The 26,275-nt window shown below is 43.9% G+C and overlaps 1 protein-coding gene across 3 annotated transcripts in view; it reads right to left on the minus strand.

Moving 5' to 3' along the window:
* The window catches only part of asic1b (acid-sensing (proton-gated) ion channel 1b), a 169,425-nt gene that overhangs the window by 45,238 nt on the left and 97,912 nt on the right, over nucleotides 1-26,275 (minus strand). Inside the window, exon 1 of one of the 3 annotated variants that reach the window (XM_066708316.1) lies at nucleotides 3,432-5,083. The exons of 1 other annotated variant lie outside the window; for it this stretch is intronic. In XM_066708316.1, coding sequence (XP_066564413.1) covers nucleotides 3,432-4,097 — 666 coding nt within the window. In that variant the 5' untranslated portion in view covers nucleotides 4,098-5,083. Of the gene's footprint in view, nucleotides 1-3,431; nucleotides 5,084-26,275 lie in introns of those variants that run through there. One more of the 3 variants, XM_066708313.1, reaches the window with a different exon arrangement.

Genomic DNA, 26,275 nt, shown 5'->3' on the forward strand with positions numbered 1-26,275 from the left:
GATGCCTTTTAATACAGGGATTGATTGTACAGAGAGGAGGAGATCGATGGTAAACTGAGTCGGGCTGATCAGACCACACACGCCAGACAAAAGCGGTGATGGCTTTCGGTTTCCGGATAAGACGAGACGTGCAGTACAGGGGCGCACATCCGCTGTGCGTCAGCCCCTGATCCATTAGCTCCAATTAGCAGGACACCCTCCCCATAAAGCAGACAGCTCATTTCCTCTGATTCTCTCTCTCTCTTTTACACTTTCAAGGTCTTGATTTTATATACATTTAAAATCTCATGGTGGCCAAGGGTTCCAATAATGTTTAATTGCTTTTTCTCCTTCATACTCCCAGAGTCATCAAGTGGAAGTACAGGGTTGAGCTGAGCTGACATAGAGGAAGATAGCACTTACCCCACTGCCAGCCCACCTTAATGAATACCATTTGAGAGAGAAACACTAAAGTTACAGCTTGCAGAGTTATGGGCAAAGATGATAAAAAAGACAAGAGAATAAAAGGCTGTAACATTCAATTTCAGCCATTAAGTATTATTACCAACAGTTTCTATAGTCTTATAGCTGAGTTCTCCCCTGTCTTAACTGTCCTCTTTTCCCCTTTTCTCACAGCATTGAGTTTCTGCTTGAGGTTTGTTTAAACAGAGGCTCTTGCTGAACTCCCCCCCCCCACACAGATGAGGGTCCTCAATTCGGAAGCGCTTTCAGATCAATGCCACTTTTTGCATGACCACACACACACACACACACGCACACACAACCCATAATAGCTCATAATGTGTTGGTTGGAGAGGACTGATGTTGGATTCGGCTGCCCATTCATTGTCTGTCACTAGTTGTTAGCCTGTTAGGAGTCTGCGGGCCCCCATGGCTCCTCCTGGCTCCTAGTGGGTGTTGATGGCTCACATTACCTCCAGACTCTACTCGTGAAGGTTTAATCATGACAGGGAAAATCACTTCCCTACCACACTGGTTGTCTATTGAGATATGACAATGGACAAAAGTATCATAGATGCACATTAAACAGACCTACTACCCAATATAGATGAGGAGGCACTGAAAGATAACTCAGGTCGGCTCTCAGGTCACCTCAACCCTTGCCCATGTGGACTAGTCAGTCCCATCCCCATCTCCATCTGCTTAAAGTGCTCCTCAGATGAGTATCCTGGGTTTTCCACCACACTAAAGAGCAAAGCTATGAGAAATTAATGAAGGCTGATCCCAACTGGTCTAAGTGCCTCCTCCACCAGCAGACAATCGCTCCTCTTTCAAGAGCTGTTGACCCTCCATGACAAGTTCAATTGCTATTGTGTGGGTTTTTTAATGTTTTTTTAAACTCAGTACAGGCTCTTAATTGCTGCACAATTGCTCCCTACCACTCTACCATGAGTGGAGTCGCCTCGCAGAGAGCGACAGGCTACAGACGCTGGGCAGCAGAGGAGCAGGGGCAGAAAGCAGGGTACAAAGCAGTTCAGCTTGGGACAAACTACAGTTCGCAGAAATACCAGTATCATTGCAGAGAGAGGTTGGCATTTGTTTTCTGACAAAGACCTCTTGGGTGGGAAGAACTTTTTGTATTTAAAAAAAAAAAACACAAAATGTAAGGTTTAATTCCCTTGCTCACTTAAGTTCAGTCTTCAGCTACAGCACATAAAATGTCCCATCAAAGTGGTGGCCAGGGCCAGAGGTGGAATATAGTAGGGGGTTTAAGGATTTCATAATGGCCGGGGCTTCTGATGGCCCAGATCTCATTACAGCACCTCTGAGCCTCAGGGCACACAGCACAGCAAGGCAGGACCGGGATCTGATAGTGCACATTTCTCAATTACTGTGCATAATGACTTGGAAATAGGTTGCAGGCCAGGGAGCGGGACCTAAACACAGCCACCAGTTAGGAAAAAAAATGCCTGCAGGGGAAAATATAAGACCTGACGCTGAGAGAGATGGGAACTGCAGACCAGCAGCAGTGCACTGAAGCACCGGAGTCCATCGCAGCAGCCTCTGTGTGGGCGGGGCGAGGGGAGGGGAGATCAGTTGTCCGTGATCAATCAATCACTTACATTTCAAGGGGAGTTTTAATTGTCAAGTGTCAAAAAAACAGCATAAAAATATTAAAATGATTGATCTGTCCATTCTGAGAAACAGTGAATAGGATGTAGCTGGTAGGAAAGGAGTTAAAAAGACAGATGTGTTTTTCTGTTTATTTTTGTTTTTAATGCTTGGTCCAACAGTACGGGGGAAGACATTGCTCAGTCATGCTTTTGATGCTGGGATCAACTGAGGAATGGAGATTTTTGAGTCAACTTGAGCACTAGCTCCTAAACAAGCAAGATCGGTCTAAAGACACAGATTTTCGACTGTTGCTCAGGTCTTAGAGAGCTCTTCCCATTTAGAACAACTCAGTCCTACAAACACAAACAGACTTTGCTAAACCACCTCACTTCAAATGACTGAACTGAGCTCACAGAGTAAACTGTCCTTTAAACTGGAAGTAAGCGTGAACAACCCCAACTGTACCCCATGCTTACACCAAACACTGTATCCGACCCTAGCCAAACATTTCCTGGAAACTAAACCAAAGCAATACGTATGTGTGTGCCAGTGAAGTCAGTTCAAATGGACATCTACAGTTACATTCAGTCAAAGTAGGACGGGAACTTAAAAATGCCACCTTATCCATACCATACCGTTTGTAACTCCAATACACATTCTAATACTAAATGTAATTTATTGCATACATTAACCTAGAATGCTCAGCCATGACCTCTGTATTTTTTTTCGTCTTTGTGCTGCATTACGCCAACTGTAACAGCCCCAACACCAATCCCTAATACACCTTTTATACAGCACTGATCTAGCAGGAAGCTGAAGACAGACCCAAGCAAAGTCTCCGCAACTACTAATGTTCAAACCACACTGCACACACAACGGCAGTTTAAAGAGATCTAATTAAGGATATACTTTAATTAAAGGATCATTTAGCTCAAATAATTAAGAGCTCAGATGGTGACAAACACATTTTGGGATTTTGGGAACGCACTGTTCTGTGGCTTAACTGGTTTGAAGGGCTGCGTTCCTTGTTACTTGCCCGACGCAGCTTGTGAATTTATTAGGAAACCAGTGTAAATTTTATCATAGTCTTTTTGCACTTTCAGATTGGTTTCACCTAAAAGCAGGTGCCCATCGGAGTAGGCTGCCATGCCCACCACAGCGCGTTCATCTGAGAGTTGTCTTCTGGCCAGGGGGTTGTGGGGTTTACTATTGTTTCTGTGCTTCTGCTGGCACAGAGCAGAGGGAAACATTTTGGGCAAGAAAATGTCTGGGATTAATTTTTATGGCCCCTTAGGGAGTCTCTAAGACACAACTCCACACCTGCCTCTCACGCCATGCTCCCCCAACCCTCCCCTGCCCCCCAGCTCTGGCCTCACCTCTCTGAAGTTCTCGCTTCCGCAGTCCTTGCCCCGGTACTTGCACTCCAGCAGCATGTCCTCGATGCGGTACCTGGTGCGGTTGAAGACCTCAGCGATGCTAAATCCGGCCCCTTGGCGGTCCGGCTCGGGGGCCAGGGTGATACCTGGGGCCATGCTCTCCTCGTAGCCCAACAGGGGCGCCATGAAGAGCAGGTCGTTGTAGCTGAGCTGGGAGCGGCGGAGGGTGTTGTAGTTGCAGAAGGTGATGGCGGGGAAGGTCATGATGGAGGTGTCCAGCTCGTCCAGGGTGGTGACATGGGCGTACTGCAGGTAGAACATCACCCTGTCCACCACCTGGTATAAAAACATAGCAAAGGAGAAGAGGAAGACTGTGGCCCACAGCCCCTGTCGCACACCGAACTGCTTCCCCTCCACAAACACGTGGTTGGCCCCATGCAGAGAGCAGTTGCCTGCAAAGCTGGCCAAGTCTTCCACGTCACTCAGGTCCTCGTCGTCCTCGTCAAAATCCTCCTCTTCCTCCCCCTCTTCTCCTTCTCCTCCTCCTTCTCGCCCCTCACTGCCCCTGTCCCAGCCTGGATTCCCGTAGCGGTCCTCTCCATCCTTCTGGCTCTTCCAGTCATCGTCCGCCTGGAAGGAGATGGTGCAGAAGATCTGAATAGGCATGGCTTCTGACCTGGGCGACCCTGTGTTCACAAGCTGCAGCAAGAAGTGTCCTCTGGGTCCCCTGTAAGGCTGCTCTCACGGGAACACGGGAGCGTCGTTTCTCAAACCGGCTGGTACATGCGAGTCGGACAGATTGAAACGTGACAAGGGGTCTGGTGAAGATCCTGGGAGAATTTTTATGAATGCTGCAAACGCAAGTCCGATTTGTTAAGCTGTCGCTGGTATTTTGATTGGCTTAGAGACAATTCCAGAGATTAACACCCAATCAAGCGGGACCATGTCAGAAGATCTATTCTCACCCTTCTGCATCTACTGTGTGTCACAGGGAAAAGTCTTTATGGTTTACACAATCCAAAAGAAAACAACAATAATTAAATAAAGGAAGTGTTAGGTTTCCCTCTTGCTGTCCGCAATAAATTATTTGATTGAGGATGTTTGGTTACGTCCATCGATGACCCATGTATCACAAATCCTCCTGCTGGAATTAGGATGACTGCAATTCAAATTATTTGCAGGGGAAAAAACTAAAAACAGCCAAAAAACACTGAACTATGAAAGGAAAAGGGTGAGAGCAAGCAGGAAAGTACAGACCCAAAGACTGTCCTTCAGAACCTCAGATCTTTGCTCCTTTCTGTCCATCACTAGAGGAGAAAAGTTCCTTGGCTCCAGTTTTTTCTTTCAACTGGACTTGGTTGTTTTGCCAACAAACAAAACCATGAGAGAAAAATAAAGCAGTCAATGAAGAACCATTAGTCCAGGCCACGGAGTACAGAGGGTACAAAGTCCGAGGGACTCTCTCTCCCTCTCTCTCAGGTCGCGGCTCGTCTTCTTGTGAGGCAGAGGTACAGTGCTTTGTTGTTGAATACAGGAAGAACAAAATCCCTTCCCCTGACATGGGAGATGGTTAGAGGAAGAAAAAAAAAGAAAAAAAAGAAAAACTGGGATCACACTTCAGGTCTGTAACACATCCTCCCCTTGAGAGTTGCCTGCACTGCTCATTAAAGAGCCTGCTTTAATGATTCATAAGGATCCCCTTTCTCTACTTTGGCAGGATGCAAGAGAGGGAAAGAGAGGATGGTGGAGGAGGGTCAGGGATGTGGGGACCAGAGAAAGAAGGGATGGGGGGAGGCTAAAATCCGACCAACCTCTTTCCATGCTGTTAGGTTATTCAAATTCACCTTCTCCGAGCCCAAAGACCGACCGCTATCGCAATCAGACTAACAGAAAGATTGCATCCACCCAGGGATTATTTGTAAGGGATTATAATTGTCTCACATCAATCTGAAATGCACATGCTTTTCACAGGGGGATGGCTGGGATAAAAGGTTGCAGTGTTGGGCAACGGGGAGCTGTGATATAAAAAGCCGAGCCCTCTTGGATTGGATTTACAAACTGGCAGGAGTCCGGGCCCGTGTGCCATTTGTGTTCAGCCACAATCGTCTCTGCGTCAGTCTTCCCACCTCGTTTCATTACCTCAACTGCAAACGTGGTCGTGGGAATTTGAGGGGGCAGGATGGTGAGAGAGACAGGGATGCCACATTGCAATGCAATTTCACAAATCCTTCACAGCCGTGACAACACTCGCTCTCAATCAGCTAATGACCTATTTTCACTTGACCTTCAGCATAATCACAAGCTCGTTTTTATTTTTTTAATGATCTGTATCTGTTGAACACACAGCCTCTATGTTTTGGTGCCTTGCCATCAGAAGCACCAGCAAAACCAGATCCTTTCAGCCAAACTACTTTCCCTTCCACCAGATCAGAAAAACTATTTTTTTTTCTTTTGCAGTCAAACTGACATTAATAATAATCAAGTCTGGCTGTTTCTGATCTGGCCTCCAACAGCCTAGTCTAGAGACATACACACTGCATACACTGTAAACCAAACTCTTATAGTGTAGCAGGCTGATCCGTTTCAGATTTTCCACATTTGGCAAAACTGTCCTGGTGCAGCAGAAAATGTGCCGTTTTCACTGTTCAAATGGCCTTAAAACATGTTAACAAGCATAACGGTTACAGCTTGGGAAACTTGAAACAGCTGAAACTGATACTCAGGCCATTCCTCTCCCTGCATTTCACAGTCAAGTCTGAAGTCTGCTTCATTGATTGTGCTCCAACTCCTACATACCCTTATCAATTGCCAAGCTACCGGACTTAGAGGCATTTTCTGCACTGGGAGGTCTGTGCATCACTAAAATAATTCCCCAGGGCACTTCCTCCCAGTCTGCATTGAGCCACGAGTGGTCTGATATTAACACCTTTATGAATTCAAGGTTTTCAGCCTAACCAGACACATCTATGCTACATCAGAGAAAAGCAAAGGTTTTAATTCATGCTTTTAATCACACTTTTTTCACTCGGAGCTACAGTCTGGCCTCGGCAGAGTCAAATCTCGGGTTTAACTATCAGCTCCTGCTGCAGAAACATGATCACATCTGTCATATCTTTGTCCTCTTCATTGATTCATAAGCCTCTGTCCCACTCCACATACCCCTTTTAACCTCCCCACCTCTTTCTCAATCACTGTCCTGCGGTTGGGTTTCATACATCAGCGACTTCCAGACTCTGTGAAAATCCCCCTCCTTCCAAAAGTACTCATATAACACCCTAGAGAACTGCCTCAGCATTTCCACAGAAATGCTGCAGAGATCACCCAGAATGCACAAGGTCGAAGTTTCGGCTGTACAAACTATATACCGTCAGACTCGAGAGAAGCACTACCAAGTGTCTCCAGCACAGCCAAAGTAATACTTAACAAAGCCTTTTCTTCAAAGCTGCTTTGATAGTGGTCTTGCTTGTTTTGCTTGGGCAGTGACTTGCCCCTGACTTCACGAAAATGCTTCACTGACACCTACATTTAGTGTCAAGCCCACTGGGTGACTATTTTCAATGAAAACAGGAAGTGGACAGATATGCAGTGATCCCTGTGGAATATTTTCCTTCTTTTGAAGTACGCTGCACACACTTTTTGTTGGATGACTATTGGCTTAAACAGATGTAGCCCCTCAGATAAAGGGTGTCAGAGGAATTAAACAAAACCAATATAAAAGCAATAGAATATAAAAGCATGAGGAAGATCATACGTGAGAAGACTCAATTTGACACATTGGGATCATCCAAATCACCCCTGAATTTCATCCGGCAGTTTCCTAGAAGAACCAAGAGAATTAAGTTTTATGGCATGGCTGGGGTTTGTTTGTTACAGACCCTCACAACTCTTTACGTACAGAAGTGCACCCTATTCTCAGTCTCTGCAATATTCTACTTGTGACCCCCTGATGCTGATGTCACAGTTATATTCCTTTGGGTTGACTATCAACATTTGTGAAGATCGGAATTCAATCCCTTTGTCATATCCTCACTATTTGTAATTTAATTTAAAGGAATAATGAGAACCACAAATCAAGACCTTGCCTTGATAAACACCCCAACATCATAAACAACCACTCAATAATGCACTCTGCTCCGAGAAAACTGGCCACAGCGCTCATTCCAAAATCAGGGTAGTTCCCTCTGGTGCCACTAGATGGAAGCGCAACCCCACAGGAGGCATCTGACAATGCACTCTTCCACGCACGATTGTTGATTATTTAAACCGTGTACAGTCCGTAGAAGGGAAAATGAAATGAAGTGGGTGTGTGTGTGCAACATAGTTTTGCCAGAGCTATTTGTGCCTGGTAAGACATACACAGGCCCTTTCGCATTGTTATTCTGGGGCTGACGCTCACACGCAGAGACAGGCCAGACCATGCTCGAGCAGGCGCTTCTCTCCCCGGCAGATCGGGCTGCTCGTTTGCGGTGACATCCCCGAGACAGGATTGCCATGAAGAGAGGCACAGTGATAATCAAAAGTGCACACAGGGCACAACAGAAAGTGTCACAGCAAAAGCAGCCAGGCAGTGCTTTAAACTAGACCTATACAAAGCTGGTTGATTTGCTCCCGACAGTCACAAACTAAGAAAAACAGAAGATTCTCGTTCTCCTCACTGTGGCTACTGCTGCTGCTACTATGACTGGGATTAACTCAGAATTGCATCTATGAAACCAGTCTGGCACAAGCTAGTTCATTTGTCTAACTGGTAAACTGGAGTAGCTGTGTTTGCCTAATTTGCAATGGTGTGCAGGGAAAAGATAGTTATTGGAATGCAGCTGGTGAGAAAACTATATTGCTTATTAAGGTGATGGTACTGTAGTTTACTTGGGAATTGGCACTTCGGGTTGTGCTAGTAAGTGACAGTAGCAAGGTTAACTGCCTGACTGCTAAAAAAGGACACACATTCTGGTGTACAGTAGATCCCAACACGGAAATAAGGAATGGACTGGACAAGAAACCAGAGATACTCCAATCCGGGTCATCAGCACTTTTTGAGGTCCATTAGTACATGTGTCTACTTGCGCTGACGTGCACAGTTCAGCACGTTTCTGGTGAGAGGTCTTAATTTATTTTAGCATCAACCAGTATAATCTCTATATGATCAGATCTCCATATAAAAGCCCTGGTAGGCACATGTCAATGTGAAACAGCAAAGACGTCTCTAAATGTCTGGCTACTGCCACATGGGGGCGGTGTGCACAAGTGTCCGTGCGTGTTTGTACAGAGCTCCTGGAGAGGGCAGAGTGCTGTTTAACATTTCCTTTGATGTGCCGCCGATAAGCACCGCTGACGGTTATCAAACCTGCTGTTGCCGTGGAAACAGGACATCCACGGAACCCTTGAGTGTTTGCGAGGAGAGCAGCTCACCACACCGCAGACCCCCCCCGCTACCCGTGTTTGTTTGGCTGTTAATGCATTGAAATAAATAAATCACTTCAAGATTAAAAAAAACAAAACAAAAACAAGCACCATTTTTACTGTGAAAATCATGTACTTAATTAAGTAAGTTTTACCTCGTTATAATGCTCCTGAAAAAGCCCAACACACTTGATTATGGTTTAATGGAAAGACGCACAGCTAATTGCACAAACTAGTGCTAACAAGTTTGTTAATGTATGAATAAAATGTTCAATGGCTCTACCGACTCATTTTGTATGTATTAGCCTATTTTACTCCCCTAATGTAAAGTTGTTTACATCCACCGATGATATTTGAATCTCACTGGTGGCTGACTATTGCATGATTGATACCATTACTTTTACAACAGGTGTTGCCTATCCTACAGACAGATAAGAAGGAAATAGATGCTGCTGCTTCTTAAGTTACATGGAGACTGACGGGGTTTATTCGTTATACATTATTATTTTTGTATTATTATATTTCTTAGCAGACACCCCTTATACAGGATAACTTACAATACATCACATTTTTAAAATACAACTACCCAGTTATACTGCTGTGTTTTTACTGTAACAATCTAGACACATTATCTTGTTCAAGGGTACAACAGCAGTGTCCCCCACCTGGGATTGACCCTCCACTCAGGACTCCAAAGCAGTCACCCACTGCTGCCCACTGCTCACACATATACACATTACAAGGGTAAAAACATCACTTAAATGTAAACCTGCTAACAGTATTCACTGTTAAAATCAATGAGAAAGAAATACACACACCGAAACTCAAACACACACAAACACCAATCTGACGCACACACTCATTTCAATACAGTCCACAGTTGCATTGTGGGTAGACGCACGACCGCACAGGCAAAACCTTCTAATAAACTAGCCAGATCATCAAAGTGTGTTGCTGCACCACGGTCAAAGGGAACCTTGCAGTGCAGTCTGTGCAAAAAAAAAAAAAAACACACACAACAGAACCTGAAATCAAATCGGGCTCAGGGAGAGCAGCGAGTGAGTCGTTAAGTTGCCGGAGCACGTTGTCTCCTGCAGTGCACCCAGAGCACCGTCTGCCAGCACGGACCTCCCTCCTGTGTTAGCAGTGATGCCGGGATACTTCATTTTACAGACGACTTCATCCTGGCCTGAATGAATCAGCCCTATCGATTGCAGTGGGCTGGACATGCCTTCCCCTAACTACCAACCCTTTCCCCACCCAACGGTCACTCTGGACATCTTTTTCGGCCACTCTGTCTTGCTATAAATCTCCCCTATAGCTCTGGCTGTACATTAGCAGACTACTCTATGATAATACCAGCACTTACCGTGAAGTGTGTTTATACAGACTCTGCAGTGCCACACGTGCACCTGTGTATTATGGTAATTCACGGCAATCTTATTGTCTAGGACAGAGAGGCACTGAGCAAGCATGATAAAGCCCTAGCAAAATAGCGAACGTCTGGCAAATTAGTTTAGATCTGAAAGGTGCAGGGCTGTCAAAAGGAAGCTGAATGCTGCTCGCTTTTTCCTGGAATTGCAGCCTTGCTGGAGTTGAATGCCTGCCCCTTGGATGTTTAGAGTAGGTAAAAAAAAAAAATTGTATTGGGGTCTCTAAAACGAAAAACAAACACTGAGGTTGGCCACCGAGATTCTGAGCCGTGTCTGACGTCCCTTCACAGGGGATATCAGGACTGTTTCAGGAGGTGGCTCAGATCTTTCCACATGACTGATAATTAACTGTAATGACTCATTTTCCAACAACAAATAGTTTCTTAAAGGTGATCTCTGCCTGTCAGAAGCGAGCGGATCAGTCTCATCTCTGTTTCTTTTTTTTGCTTTTTACATCACTCCAAAAAAAAAAAAAAGACAGGACAATCAGTGTTGGGGGGCTTGTGACATCCATTAACGAAGCGCAAGACAGGAGAAGTGATGGATTGCGTTTTGAAGACGAGGGCGAATAGAGGCCTACGTGCTCCCCATCCCGGAGCTCCCTTTGAGGAGACATGGGGATTGAGACTCATAAACTGGTGCTGAGGAGCTTCGTTGAAGGATTGTTCAGCGATTCACCAAACTGAGGGGGCTGGGAGAGAGAACACATACAACTGGGGAGTGTCAACTCTGGGGATAGCTCAGGAGTCTAAAAGTAATGACCCACACCCCACTCGACCATTTCTCACCTGCCTCTCCTCCCTCCTGTAAGGACTGGTCCCTCATAATGAGTCATTTTGCTTCTTACTTATTGCTGTTCCTCCCCCCCACCCCTCAGCAGCCAGCGGCAGAGTAAGATCCCATGGCATCCTTTCAAAGCTACTTCTGAGCCTCCACGGCACAGCTGGTCTCTCTGCACTGCTGCTTAAACCACTGTCTCATGCAGGGCTGAAGTCAGAGACGAAAGAGAGAGAGAGAGAGACTACTAATGGGGAAAGGCGGTTTAAGTACAACTCGGCAAACACAAACCCACCTGCCCGGAGAGAGGTCAGTTCTTTCAGTTCCTCAAGACCTCTCCAAGTCTTGTGTTCATGCAGAATTTTGGTGGTGTACATCCAAAACCAGCATTGTCAAAAACCTATACAGACCCGATTTAATTACAGAGTGTATATATGCCCGGAAGCATGTGCAAGTAGTTAGACTCGGGAGTGATTTGCACATGATTTTGAGAGATGAGCCCCACGTAAAGAAGCAGCAATTGTTTTTCCTTACAGCATGTAGAAATTATGCATTTAATCGGATCCCAGCTGGCAGAATAATTAAAGGAACTGAGCGAGAATGAATACGTTAATGGCAGCGAAAGGCTACGGGTCAAGAAATCTAATTAAAACCATACATTTTATACCATCTGGCTAATTATAGTGCACTAATATTTAAACTGGTGCCCACGTGTGCATACAAAACAGCTAATGCATGAAGAGTTAATAACCAAACTCCTTTAAAGAACACCTGAAGCATTATTGAGAACTACAATATCATGTGGTCTCCTATCAGCCCCTTATTGTTATTTTATTTGCTGTTTGCCTTTCTTCTCTTTATGATTATAATTGTTTGCTTTTGTTTGATTTCCTCAGGACAATCCACTGAAGCCATTATAACTCAGCCCACTCTGCCAAGGTTCTCATTTGCATATCCCGGACAATTTCCCACATGCAAGGAATAGAATCTAATTATAGAAGACCAATCCTGAACCCTGAGATTTATTGTTCGGAAAATCTCCCCTCCCCCCATAACAATATAGTTCTCCAACGTCACCTACAAATCATGTCACGACTGGTGGGGGTTCAGTGTGAACACATAACCAACTACATCACCTCAGTTGGTGAGCGAGAGAGGAACTCACAACCCCCTATTTATTTTCCCCCGGGCAGGCTTGATCGGACCCCAAGACACAACAGCAGGAGTAAGTGATAATTTTTATTCACAGGTCGGTTTCAATTGCACAGGGCAGGGAGACTGTGCTCAAACAGTAAGTACCAGGGAAGATAATCAAAATATAAATATACTAATAGAACTGAAACCGACTTTAATGATCAGGGCACAATAAAAGCTAAAATACCCTACCCAAATGAAATGATAAAATAAGGAAGCTAAAAGACAATTTAAAACCTAACACTAATGTTCCCAATATAAAGACAGTACACAAAAGCAGCAGCAGATTCAGGAGCGTCTTGCTCTCTTAGAGTTAGTAACAGTACAAGCTAAAGGGTTCGTCAAAGTACTATAATTATTTAACTTCTGTCTTGCCAGGTAGTAGTCAGCCCACAAACCACCTGCAGGTAAGGGAGTGGTCTACTGCGGGACGCAATTACTGTTCGGTGCCTTCCAGACAGGTAGCCGACTCGAGCTAGGCAAAACCTGGACTGTCTCCGCACCGAACGCTCAAATTCTAAAAGGAGATACAGGTCAGTAGTGTTTATCCATAAGACTGTCTGTGTGCAAATCCGCAATCTGAGTGTTTCTTTCTTGGTTTGTTCATAGGTTAATAATTATACAGCCACCAGAGGAGAGCGAGGGAAAACAGCGACCTCCAACGATACAGGTTACAATTAAAGTTCTGGTTCCCGAGGACCCCAACCGTCCTCCATCAGTCTCTAGTGTGTACAATAAAGTGCTCTAAGTGCCAGTTCCTAAGCCTCTCGTTACTGCAATCACTCTTCCATCCACAGGAAAACAAAGTACTTATCCATGCAGGGAGGTTCCGCCTTTCTTACACAGTCTCCAAACGTCAAGTATTTGTTTGCGTAATCTTTTCAGTAGTCGGCTTGCTGGGTTCCTCCTCTGACCCAGGTCCCCAGAGGCTGTAATTCCACAATCTTTTATCCCCGCTCCTTTCCTCCAGTGCAAGCTTAGGTTTACGTTACTGTGTTTGTATCCTGTTTGTGCTCCACTGCTGGTCTGTCTGCAAAAGAAACAGAGCTCCCTGCTATTATAGGCAAGGCAATAGAGTCAGGGGTGCAGGTGACGGTAATCGAGGAGGAGATGCGGGGAAGTCCATGTGGGAATGCGACCAGGCGAGTGTACGACTAATAGCTTAATACAACTATTGTGAGGAAATAAACGAATTCAAGGTTATAAATAAGTGAAAACAACAAAGAAAAACAAAACAACAAAACAACAATATAGCCAATCAGTTCTCCAGATGTATTCTCCAGCTGAATACAGGGATTCACTGAGCTGCACTCATGTTTTATCTCACTACACGATGGTTTGCAAAACACTGAGAGTTCACCACCCATAGTAATGGGCAATTGATTGCCTGACCCCTTGTGAGCCCAAGGCAATGATCAGGTTATCGAAGAGGAAGGACTCACAACCAAAACAAGGTTATAAATAAGTGAAAACAACAAAGAAAAACTGTGAATATATAATTGTAGCAGTCCCTTGTGAGCAGGGTGTGGCAAAATAAGGATGTCCCGATCAACTTGATTTTGTGTCAATCAAACAGTTTATTTGAAACAAACACACACAAAAAACTAATCAAAACAAAACAAAGGAAACAGGATCCCAAAAAACCAAATGATTGGAGTTTCTTTATCTCTCACAGTTTCTGCAGCAAGCTGTCTGCAGGCCCTCACTCTTTTCCCATCCGAGGAGACCCAGCTCCTATTATAGCCCATTTACCCATAATTCTCTGCACCTGCAGTTAAGGTTAATACATCAGGCTTCTAATCTTACTGCTATGTAATATTACCATGACAATATCCATTATGTCTTTGAATAACACACAAACCAAAGCATAAAAACATATACCATTTCTTTTATCAAACACTCATTTGACCTCTGACCTCTGAATGCTGATGTGGCATTCTAGATAAGCCCAGGCGGCCATCTTTCAATTCATAAGTTCACTCAACCCCTGTTCACCAATATAACCTAATATCCAAATATGGGGGAAACACTGCAGTGATTTATGGGAAGGAAAGGTAAATCTTCATACATGCCTCATTCGTATCACATTCACACATTGTCACACAAGAAGGGAAGTTAGGGAAATATTTGGAGACAAAAGGTTAATTGTACAAAACAAAAACAAACTAGACAGTTCACCCTGTAACAATAATAAATGAGTGCATATGTAAATTAATTAAACAGAAAAAACCCAAAACAATAATTGGTGATAATTAGCTAAAGCCAGTCACGCCGGCTCGTGACACTCACTTGACTAATCTAGATGTAGAATTAAATGTCAGAGCAGATATCTTCACAATTCATAAGTCCCCCCCACCCACACACACACACACATTGGATATGGTTCACTCTTGAGGTCTGAAGTCCTAGACCAGGTCAGAGTATGGCCACTTTATTAAATCACCCAATCAGCATGTAACCTGCTCTATTATTATCTACTGCATTGTTGACTGCAATGGTTTCATCATGATGAGATTCACTTACTGAAACATGTGCTGGCCCTCTCTGTGACAAACAAGGGGCTTTCCGCTCGCAGCAAATCCTCTTCCCTCGTATCGACGGCTGTCACCAGTGTCTGTGTATTATCCAGATCAATTTGCATTATTGATGTAATGCTGAAGTGGCTGTGCATTTCACTGAAGGGGAACATATGGTGGCTGTCATTAATTAAAACCCATTAAGTCCCGAACGATGCTAGCTTGAGATTCTCTGGCCTTGGGGGGGGGATGGGGGAGATAAATAAATCCACAAAGGACAACAACAAAAAAAAAACTAAAACAATTAGGAAAGCTAGGGGAATAAGAGGGTCTTATTTGCAGGACGCACAGACAGAACGGTACGGACTTCTCCTGCTGTAACGCTACCACCCAGTTCAGGCAACACTGAGTGAGGTTTTAGTTTCGACAATTATGACGGGAGTAAGATCTTACTGAAACAGATTACCCTGAGCACAAGCTGAATGTCCTCCGATATTCGCACACTGCCACCCTGCGCACGTCACAGGTCTAACTACAATACAGAGCAAACAAATTTGCTTAAATTGCATGCATATACACAGTATATTTTGTCCTTTTCTCTTTCTCGCTTTCCATTTAATGTGAAGCCAACTTCTCATTCTCAGTATTGTGTCATACGGTTCCTCTGGAATGTAGTTTTATCATGTTCTTTTACAGCGTTTTGACAACGTCCCCTGGAGCCCACATATCTTTATTGCCACGATGGCATATTGTTCCAAGTGACCTCTTGTGACTTAGATAAACAGGAAATGGCATCAGGGTTTATGTCATCAGGAGTGACACAGCCCAGAAGGTCCAACTGCATCTTCCTGTGACTGGGATGCAAGTGTGAGCACATGATAGTCAGCCAGCCAATCAGTTCTCCAGATGTATTCTCCAGCTGAATACAGGGACTCACTGAGCTGAACTCACGTTTTATCTCACTACACGATGGTTTGCAAAACACTGAGAGTTCACCACCCATAGTAATGGGCAATTGATTGCCTGACCCCTTGTGAGCCCAAGCCAATGATCAGGTTATCGAAGAGGAAGGACTCAGGAGCTGATTTTCCAGATAATCCTGTTTTTTACGCGTTAACCAGTTAACAAGTGCAATTAAGACCAGATTTAATCCCTGAATTATCTCTCTGGTCTGTGGTTTCTGATATAGTGATTTCTGGGATCAAGCCTTTAAAATAATAGGATTTTAGATGACAGAGTATTCCTTGAAGTATTCATGTCCACTTCAAGGAACAAGCAAACAAACAAAAAAATCCATTCACTTTTTCTCAGGTGTGATTTCCTGCCGCTTCCTTCCCTTTCCAGTCGGCGGGAGTGCTTGCTGATAACGAGAGAAGCGTCTCCTGACAAATCGAGGTTCGATAATTTCTCCGGCACACACAAAATGCGAGCTATTTCTGCGTGTGATTGACGCTGCAGTTTAATACGCATCGGGAGGTGCAATAATAAAGGACAATCCTAGGAGGCAGAGATCAGAAAAGGAAGATGATTTAATCTCTCTTATTGTAAGCAAATAACTTGATCCGTGTCAGCCCACACAGTTGGGCGCAAAAAAAAAAAATGTAATCAAAATTACATCAAAGAATCATCAGCAAAGAAACTGGGGAAAACGTGTGCACAGAAAGCATTTAAATCAGATAGTCACAAGACACTTTGTCAGTGAGGAAGAAGAAAAAATAAAAAAAGACAAGCAGGAAATCTTGCAAAGTCTCTACATGTTTTAAGCAACGTTTGAGGGTTGTTAAAAGGGATTATTTGAAAAACAAAACTTCTGGGAGTAAAGGTATTGGCTCTTCTGTCAGTCGTGCAGCTGCCACTTTCCAAAAACAGTCTGGAAACTAACAGTGTCACTAAGAAGCTTGTAATTGTGATTTAAATAGGCAAGTCTTTGGGGAAACCCTGATGGTAGGGAGCTATGCATTTCTGAATGACTAAATCACCAGAAAATAAAGTCAAACACACTGCAACATATACTATATCCCCCCATTGCACATACACTACCATACTGGCAGGAACACACATATCATTGTAAGGGACCAGGCAAGACTGCACACACATGCGGGCTTTAGAGTTCATGTGGACACACAGATGTTAAAAAACAGAACAAATCAAACACTTCACACAAACGAGGGAAATGGACATAGATTCTTTATCCCTATGCTCACAATCCCGACTCTCTCTCTCACACACACACACACACAGCTTCAGAGTCTATCCTGCCTGTCGGAGGCAGGCAATGGTGATGAATGGGGGAGAGCGTGTCGGTGTTGTGTAGGTAGCATGATGGATTTTCTATTTCCAGCACCGGCCCCTTCACTCCTATTAACAGCAATCATAGCAGACGCAGAGAGAGAAAGAGAGAGAGAGAGAGAGAGAGAGAGATAGCCAGAGAATCCATCATTACCTTGCGCTGCTTCAACATACTGACAGCTCAAGTTTCAGGCAGGCTCACAAAGCTGACAATCAGTGCATTTACCTGGTCACAAGGATTGTCCGAGTTCACTTTCGATAATCAAACATCAAGGTAAAGATGTGATTTGGGGGGGAAAACACATCAGACTGTTCCAAAGAAGCCAACTCTGGTGTCTCGATTAGTGTTCAGACTCTGAAAGATCAGAGACGATATACACACGGAATCGCATCTCTGGGGGAGACGACACAGAGCGGGCCAGGAAGAGAAAAAGTCTAGGAAAAAAAAAGGGAAAAGGAAAGAAAATGTAAAAAAAGAACCTTTCAGCTGTTAAGAAAAGAACAGGCAGCTGTTAAAATCACAGCAGTGGAGAGCGATGTCTGATAACACTTTCAAAAACATCACTACAGGCACAATGTAATGAACAGGAGCGGAGGAGCACCATCAAGGACCATCATCAAACCTGCAAAAACCATCAAAGACTCCCGACTGATCTAGTCAAACAGCTTTTCTTTAAAAAAACAACAACCCAGAAAACTGTAAATGAATCAGCAAACCACTGAGGAATTCAAGGAAATTTACAAGATTTTATTTTCTCTTTGTAAGTTATTCATGTTTTACACACACTAATTAGCTTTAAATGTTCTTCGTGGGAAGCGGAAACATAAGAAAATATGTCTTGATCGCTTAGCTAAAAAGTGTTTTGACATTATGCCACTGCCAAATGACCTGTGGTGAACTGAAATGTTTTCCCGGATAACCAGTAATTGCTGTGCCAATGTTGTCAGTGTCTTTTGATGGGTGGCTACAGTTGGCTGATATAATTGGGGGCAGTCATGGTTTATGGCTGATTGCTAATTCTTGTTTTGTCATCTGCCCCATCTAGAGCAAGGTGAGGGTTGGGGTGAGCTCATCACTATCTGACAGGGAAATGTATGCACACAAGCAAACTGTTTAAAAGTATGCAGTGTCTTCAGTTGGCAGCCAACGAGACTTCAGGGGTGAGTTATCCCAGGACGAAGATCTCCCAAATCCATCAATCAGGTTCTGTGCTGTACAAACAGGAGTGTGAATTAGCTTGGGTGGGAGGTGGATGTTATTGGGGGTTGGGGTGTGGATCAGATGCCAATTCCCTGGGGATCCTTTGAGACATGACTTGCCCTGACTTTGGCAATCAACGAAGCTCGAAGCAGAGATGAGGTAGAACGGACTTCCCTTGTTTGTAACCATCCTGAAGTTATCTTTGCTTGTTTAGATTTTTCGCTCGTAGCTGCAGTCCTCCAGCTGATGAGGCATGCCTCTCAAGGCAGTCCCACAGGGAGACAGTGCAAATGTTGTCTGGAGTGCTGTGATTCATCCTTGGTCAGCCTCCTGGTGCCTACCTGCCTGGCTGGCTGCATTTACAAGCTGTCCTGCTCCTCCGGCGCGCGAGGCTCATCAAACAGTGGAGAGATTAACCATGAGCCTCTTAATGATTCTGGAGCCTAACTACGGTATAGCACTGCCATCTCTCCGGGACTGACAGGGGAGAGGGAGCGTTCTGGTAAACACCGCTGCCTACCAGCTAGGAGTCAAAACCAAGCAACCGTAGGCAAGCTTGAGCCTTTTGCAGATTAAAACCATCCCACGCTCGGGCAGATTTAACTCACAAGATGTTGGGAAAACTAAACAAGAGCATGAGAAAGGCTTTTGACTGCCCTGTAATACACTGCACCGTGATTCTGCAGTCCTCGTGTTACATGACAGGCATCATATTAGCAAGACAGCATTAAATGGGAAGACAACATAAAAGAAAGTTGCACATTGGCAGTGACGAGAAAAGCCTTTGATATCTCCTGCCGAGCATCACAAAGTCTCGGGGAAGAATAAATAAAATTAATCTTCTGCTTCTGCTCAATGCCTTTCACCCGCCATGCCTCCTGCTTATTGATACATCATTCTTGATTTCGCAGCCACCATGCTTTCAGGATTCATCACCTGTTTAGCCTTGCTTTTGACACACGATCATTCCCCAGATTGAAGATCCACCAGGAGGACAGGAACAGGTCGGGGTTGCGGCTGGTAATGAGAGTCTGTGCGGTAACGGCAAACACCGGAGCTTCAAAAAAGGGAGGCGCTGACAGCTGACGCCAGATAGGCACCATGATTTCAATCTGGCCCCTCAAGAATGGAGCTTCCTCCGTATACATCACTCTAAATAAACCTTACACCAAACCTACATAATATAACAGCCTGATTGACAACAAGGAATTTGATTTGTATCAGAATGCCAATTATCCCGGAAGCAGGGGCGCAAATCTTATATTTCCAACTAGGCCACACTGACAGCCCTGTATACACCTGGACTGTGATGCAGCCACCCTCCCCTTGAGCTACAGCAGAACAGTGTTCCCTTCTAATACAGAGAGGTGGCCTTTGGGGCAGGGGGGGGGCACATCTCATTTCACAACATATCAAAGCCCTTGAGCATCTTCCTGTGCTGGGAGATAAGCAGACTGCAGCTCCCAGCAAAGGAAATTCAGCTGGTGAAAGCATGACAGAGTGATAGGATGTATCCTGCGGACGGACAGAGGATAAAAACAACATGATGAACATAAACATCAACAATGCACCCCCACCACCACAAAACAACCCCCCACTCCTCCTCCTTCTCCTCTCTCCACAACCACAAACTCCACCTGTCACCTCAACACACCAACAACAGCCACAACGCAAATCTCTGATGTCTTCGAGAAGAACATTGCACTTGGTTTATTCATTATGGCCTCACTCCAACTTTCTCCTCTCTCTCTCTCTCTTGCACACTCACTCTATGAACGCATGACTCTGTGCACCTAGACCTATATATATATATATACACACACACACAATATTGATAAGATACTGTGTCTATATCAAGTATTCAGGAGCCTCTATGTCATTTATTTTGTGTGGTTTCTTTTAGATCCAATGTGACTTTTGTTTTATGTGTATATTTCTTTCCATTATTTAAGTATCTGTACAAGGTGCCGAATCGTGGCTCAGAGTAAAATCAGAATTGACACCTAACTCCCCACAAGTAGGACAGCTGAATTACGTCAATCTTTGGGGACTGCTGTGAGCTAAAGCCCCCCAGTGAGCTAACCCCAGATGATCAATGCACTCAGAAGACGCTAGGGTGTCTACTGCCCTCTATTCCTTTTCCGAGACGTCTAGGCCAAACATCTGACCGAATGGTTCAAGTCAACACACTCAGCACACCAGATCAGTGTTCATTGATTTTCACAGCTGTCAATGACCCTGCAGCAGTATGGATCCCCCGTGTTATGTCTATGCATCATATCAAAGCCTTAAAAGCCTTCAAAGGTCAACTGAACAGGACTTAATGAAAACATGTTTATCGGGTCTGGAGCTCCCTGGGTGTGATGCAATCCGTGAATGAGAGAGCGGCAATTGTTCGTTAATACAGCAGACACACACTTGTCATTGCTTAATTCCACTGAACTAGATCTAACATCTAAGATCACCGCAGGTGGGTACTCAGAAATGTTCACGCCCCGATGTTCTGAAGATCTATAACGTTAAGAGTGGCAACTGGAATCATGGTTCTTATGATGCCATGTGTCAATTGCCACACGACAACACTTCCAACATGCACCTGGGATTGGCCAAGCACCAGTCTGTCCCTTGTTGTCACAAAGCCAGGATGGGACACAGGTGGTGTAATAAGTGCTACCTGTGTTTTAGTTTTTTACCTGAAAAGAGATGTAGATGTTAATTGAGGTGATGGGTTAAATACAATACATGGAAGAAGGGTGCGGCGGGGTCACAAGATCAGGGGATGATAGATGAGCAGGAGATCCAGGCCTTGGCAGTGGCAGGAAGCCAAGTCACATATGGTAGAATATTACTAAGCGAAATCATCGCTCTCACCCCACAGCCTCGGCACTCCAACACAGATCACATGACTTCTGGCGCTGCAGTCTCCCAACACATCCAGATCTATTATTAGCTCATTAGGAACCTGAAGGGGTAATTAACTCGCTTAATAGGTCTTTGTCGCAAGTGTTACTTTAGTCTCAACAACTATCTACACACACAATCAGGGGCACTAAGCACTGATACGCACTTTTAACTTCCACGATCTCCATGGTAAGCTACAAATAGAATGTTTAGTAATTGTTTTTTGCTTTTTGCTTTCTTTTGACCCACGCCAACTTAAAAGATTAATTGAGTATAACTAATGTATTTGGAGTGCGAATTATTGGATTTTTTTTTTCATTTCCACATTTTATTTTATTTGCAATTTGCCACAGACGAGGAACTCTCAAATCAAATCACTGGTGGCTCTGGTGAGCAAAAGCGTACTGAAACTTTGCAGCCCATTTCTATTTATTCCCAAGTACTTCAAGAGGTGAACCTGAAAACCAAATCAAAAGGTGGAGACTGGTATCACAAACTGCTGTTGCGTGAGAAAAATAATAAAACCTGCTACTTCACAAATCCCCATCTCCTGGCTTTAAAATCATGAGCTGCGCTAATGTGAAGCAAAAAAAACAACAACAAAAAACGCAGAAAGATGGAAACAAGTTTTCGGTAATTGGTATTCCTCCGAGACAGCGAACAGTCTCTGCCAAAGACCGATAAAATTGATTACGTCTATAAGGCCTGTAAACATATAAATCAAGAGGTCTGCATTGTGTTATGGCACAGGGGAAACACACTCCCGTCTCAGTCTACTATAGAGCCTGGGTAAGCCTATCGGACTGATGCAGGGTGGCCTTTGATAAGGACAGTTGTCATCCTCAGTTATGAATGAACGCATTACCGCGTAATTTGACTTACGGGAACAAAACTGACAGCTTGTGGCGGCCAGATTGAGAGGGTGATGCTATTGCCAACAGGACTGCCTGATGCATTTTCCTTGATATGAGAGAGTACCCATATTCAGTCTTGGTCGCCAACGTCCGGACTGCTGAATTCCATATGGAGACTGATACTCAAGCGCCATTCCTCCTAATAGCTTCTGATGTACAGCTCTATGTTTAATCCCAAAATAAAACCTATGGGGAACTCTGATGACTGCAATAATGCTTTTATAAACAATTAAATCACAGACACACGGAAATAAAATGATGCAACATTTTTAACGGTTGGTGTATTACAGTGGAAGCAAAAGACCATCCATTAGCATCTATTTATAGTGAACAGGCCTCTCCACTCAAGAAGGAAAATATTTCATTTTTTTAGGAGAATGCACCAAAGATATGAGGGTCCAGAGAGCAAGAGTTTGTATCTGAAGATCAACTGGACAAGACAATCTGCTGGTCAAATCCATAAATTAAGAATGAGAAGAGTACTGACACATCAAAGCAGCCACACCCTTCTGCGATTCTTACATTGCTGTCAATTTATTCAACATGGGACACGTCATCGAAAGGCCAGTAAACAGACAGCACCTACAGTCTGAGATCTATTGGCATCCACTGTAGGGACTACATTAATTGGACTAAGTAATGGAAGGCAGTCATCACATATGCAGTCAATGCCTACAACAAGAGCTCGAGCTATAATCTGTAATCACTCACGTGTGGAGGGTCTACAGATTAACTCCTTCCATTTGTTTGCATAGGGAACCCCCCCAACACACACCAAAACAATCTGGTCTGTCTCCCCCATCTCTCTCTTGCTTTCTCTCCCTTCCCTCTCAGTACCCTGACTCCACCTGCCTTTATTCCCCCTCCCTCCACAGCTTCTCTCACATATTGCAGTGCTTGTAAATCGAAGGGGAAATTGCAACAGCCTGTGAATGCCCCCACCTCCTTTGTTTTTAAGAGAGCCCCTTCGGCCAGATTGCTTTATTAGCCAACACAGAAAACACAGAGCCATTACACCAGTCTCCATCTGTCTCCATTTGGATCTTTATTTCACCCTTGTGGCAGCCTGCTCGTCTCTCTCGCGCTCGCTCTGTACGGAAGTGCATTTACCTGGCTGCTTCATTAAAGGAGCAGCAATCCTGCTATTCAAACTCACAGCGCTACGATAGTTAGGGCAAATTTTACCATCGGCTGTTCTTGGTCCATACTTGTTGCCGAGGTCTTTCAGAGCCTTTTTAAACAATGAAAAAAAAAGGCCAAATGGAAACAAAACAATTAATGCAAAACAATAAAGTAAATAATAAATAAATACACCATGCTTTACCACGTGTGCTTCAGATTTCTGTGCGACACTCATTTGATTCCCCTGTCCACTTCCTCGCCGGGCTGACCACACACTGTTCCTTTAACCCAGTAACTGTTTCTTCAGGTAGAAATCAAGGCAAATTAACAGTAAATCCAGGGTGCTCATCAGTGCACACATCCCTGCATGTAACTGCTTCAAACCGCTTCAGTAGAGTTTTGAATTTTTGAATTACTGAAGCTTTCCATAGAACAGCTTGGTGTTTCACTGGCATATTGACATTGGCGTTTTCAGGATAGCACCCTGAAACTAACACCGAAAAGGAGAAAACAAATGTATGCAACTGACCTTTCGCCTTTTAAGCATTAGTAGCTTATTTAAGCACTTGCCGACATGAAGATGGTGGCAGTTTGAATACATTGTGTGTTTGCAGTATACATTTACCATACATTATAGTAAATTATTACCACTACCCCCTTTAAAAATAATTGGACCCCCAAGTAGCTGAGTAGCCTATTACAGATTTAAAAAAGGGGAGGGGGAGGGATTTCTTACATTAATATCTAACTCAGCATCTCAGAAATCTTCCAAATTACACAACATTTCCCATAAGTGCTGTTAGGCTACACTTTTGCACTAACGAGGAAACAATTTGCGCATATGTATCCAAATCCACTTTGTGCTGGGCTAAAGGTTAGAATCCCTGCTGGGACAATATACAGTAGCTCGGAGCACAGGGCTATCAATTACAAACCTTGTACTCAAGCAAATAACAAGCATTATCACACTTCAGGGAGAATAGCACTGCACTTACATTGAATATCTAGTATTGCTGTCAGCTGACTGAATCTGCCGGGTGATACGCTGTGTAAACACACACACGCACACACTCAAAACAAAGGCTTTTAAAGAGAACAGATAATCCATGTGTTGGTATGATGGGCAGCTTCAAAAGAGAAAGTCGGTGCTTCATTACCAAGTCTAATAACTTGGACCACCACTTAAAAAGCCTTGTGCCATAATAGTCATTGATTTTTGATTAACATTAATAAAACTGATGCTTTGTAAGTATGAATTTTAGAGCAGTGTTCAGCAGCACTCAATGACCCAATGGTAAGACTCAATCTTAAAAATGGATGATGCTCAGACAAATGGATCTAAAATGAGAAAACAGATACTGGCATTTTATATCCCCAGGGTTTGCAAAAGACAATCACATAGACCAATTTAATTCAATACACAATGAATGTCTTTATGTAACTGCAACCTAATGGATATCTAACAGCCATGGACAGAGAATCCAAGTCCTCTATCCCGGACTGTGGTTTTGAAAATGCATTCTTGAGGACAATGATCCGGTCCATGCTGTCAAAAATTATTCCTAACAATTTCACTCAAACAAAGTGAAATGATGCCTAGTCCTAAGGATCAATACAGTTATAAGAAAAGAGGAAAAGAAGGATGCAGTGAAAAATAAAACCCATCTCTCATTATTTACTTTGATTAATCATTTTCTTTCTCTATAGAAAACTGGTGCCAAAAGAACATTTTGGCTATAGTGCCAGTATCCTTTGGCACCCTTTTTTACAGAAAAAAACCAATTGATTAGAAAGAAAACAAAAAAAAGGTTGTATGCTTAACGATCACTTCAATTAACTAATTAAGAGCCCGAGTGGAAATGGAAAGCAGAGGACCTTTGACTCTTGATCATTCTGCCAGCGATAACGATGTCTTCAAACAGTTCATCTGCAAAAATGCAGGTGAGGGCCTGCTTTAAAAAGAACATGACAGACAAGGCTTTTTCGCCTGGAATCGCTGACATCTCTGTACCCTTTTGGTGATTCCACAAGCAGGGACAGCAGTGTCTTTCCGGCATCGTGCGTGTGTAAAAATTGCATTTTCCTTCCAAGAAGAGCATGTCCTTCAGAATTTCTGAGAAACCCTAATGGTCCGCGGTGCTGAGAGTGACCTGACGCTGGGAGGCTGTCTCTCTCTCCCCTGGGCCTCTCTCCCCTCCCACTGCTTGTGCTCCAAAACACAGGTCTCCCCACTCCGGCTCCCTGTGGCTTTTTCAATATTCAATCTTCACGCAAAAAAAAAAAGATAAATAAAATTCACTCTCAGGAGAAAAAGAAAAAAGAAAAGGCTGGCGCGAACACCTGTGGTCGCCTCTGTCCTTGGTAACACAACCTCCAGCTGATAGCGATCGATGAGAAATGTGACAAGAAACCGAGGGGGGAGAGAGAGAGTTGTTGGAGGGGGGCGGCATACATTGAGAGATTAAGACGGAAGACCTTGGTCACATTTTGACCCGTTGCAGTGTTTCGCATTAAACTGGACAAGCCGTGTAAAGGGAGCAAAGCCAGAAACAGGTTTTAGTGTAACAAATATAACCATCACTTTCCTTCCTCACTGTGTTCTCCAAAACAGTGCCTTTGGGTCAATCATAACCACGGGAAGGTGGCGTTAGGAGGCGCCCACTGTGGGAAGCTGCTGTAATGCATTTCTGGAAGTGATCTAAACATTTTAAAGGAAGTTCCTGCTGAGAAACAAACAGTGCAGAAGTACAGGGATGTGCACTAAAACATAGAAATGAAACCCCTGACTTGAGATGAAGAGTGCTCTCTCCTTCTTTTGTATTTTTTGCATCTACACTTCTAGGATTAGTTGAAATTTAGTCACATTAACCCCCTAGGAAGCAGCTGGAAAATCAAGGCATCAGCTCTGGGATAAAATAATTAACTTAATCAATGCAATAAAATAAATGATTAAAGAGTGAATATTCCATAACAAAGCTTCTCCACTAACCTCCCCTCAGCAGAGATTGTGATGTGTGGGTTTTCTTGCTGTGTTAAAATGCATCATAATGTCAAGCGTATAGGTATACGTGTTGCTATGCACTGCAATGATCTTTCA

The sequence above is a fragment of the Amia ocellicauda genome, chromosome 7 (assembly GCF_036373705.1).
Source record: "Amia ocellicauda isolate fAmiCal2 chromosome 7, fAmiCal2.hap1, whole genome shotgun sequence".
Lineage (NCBI taxonomy): Eukaryota > Metazoa > Chordata > Actinopteri > Amiiformes > Amiidae > Amia > Amia ocellicauda.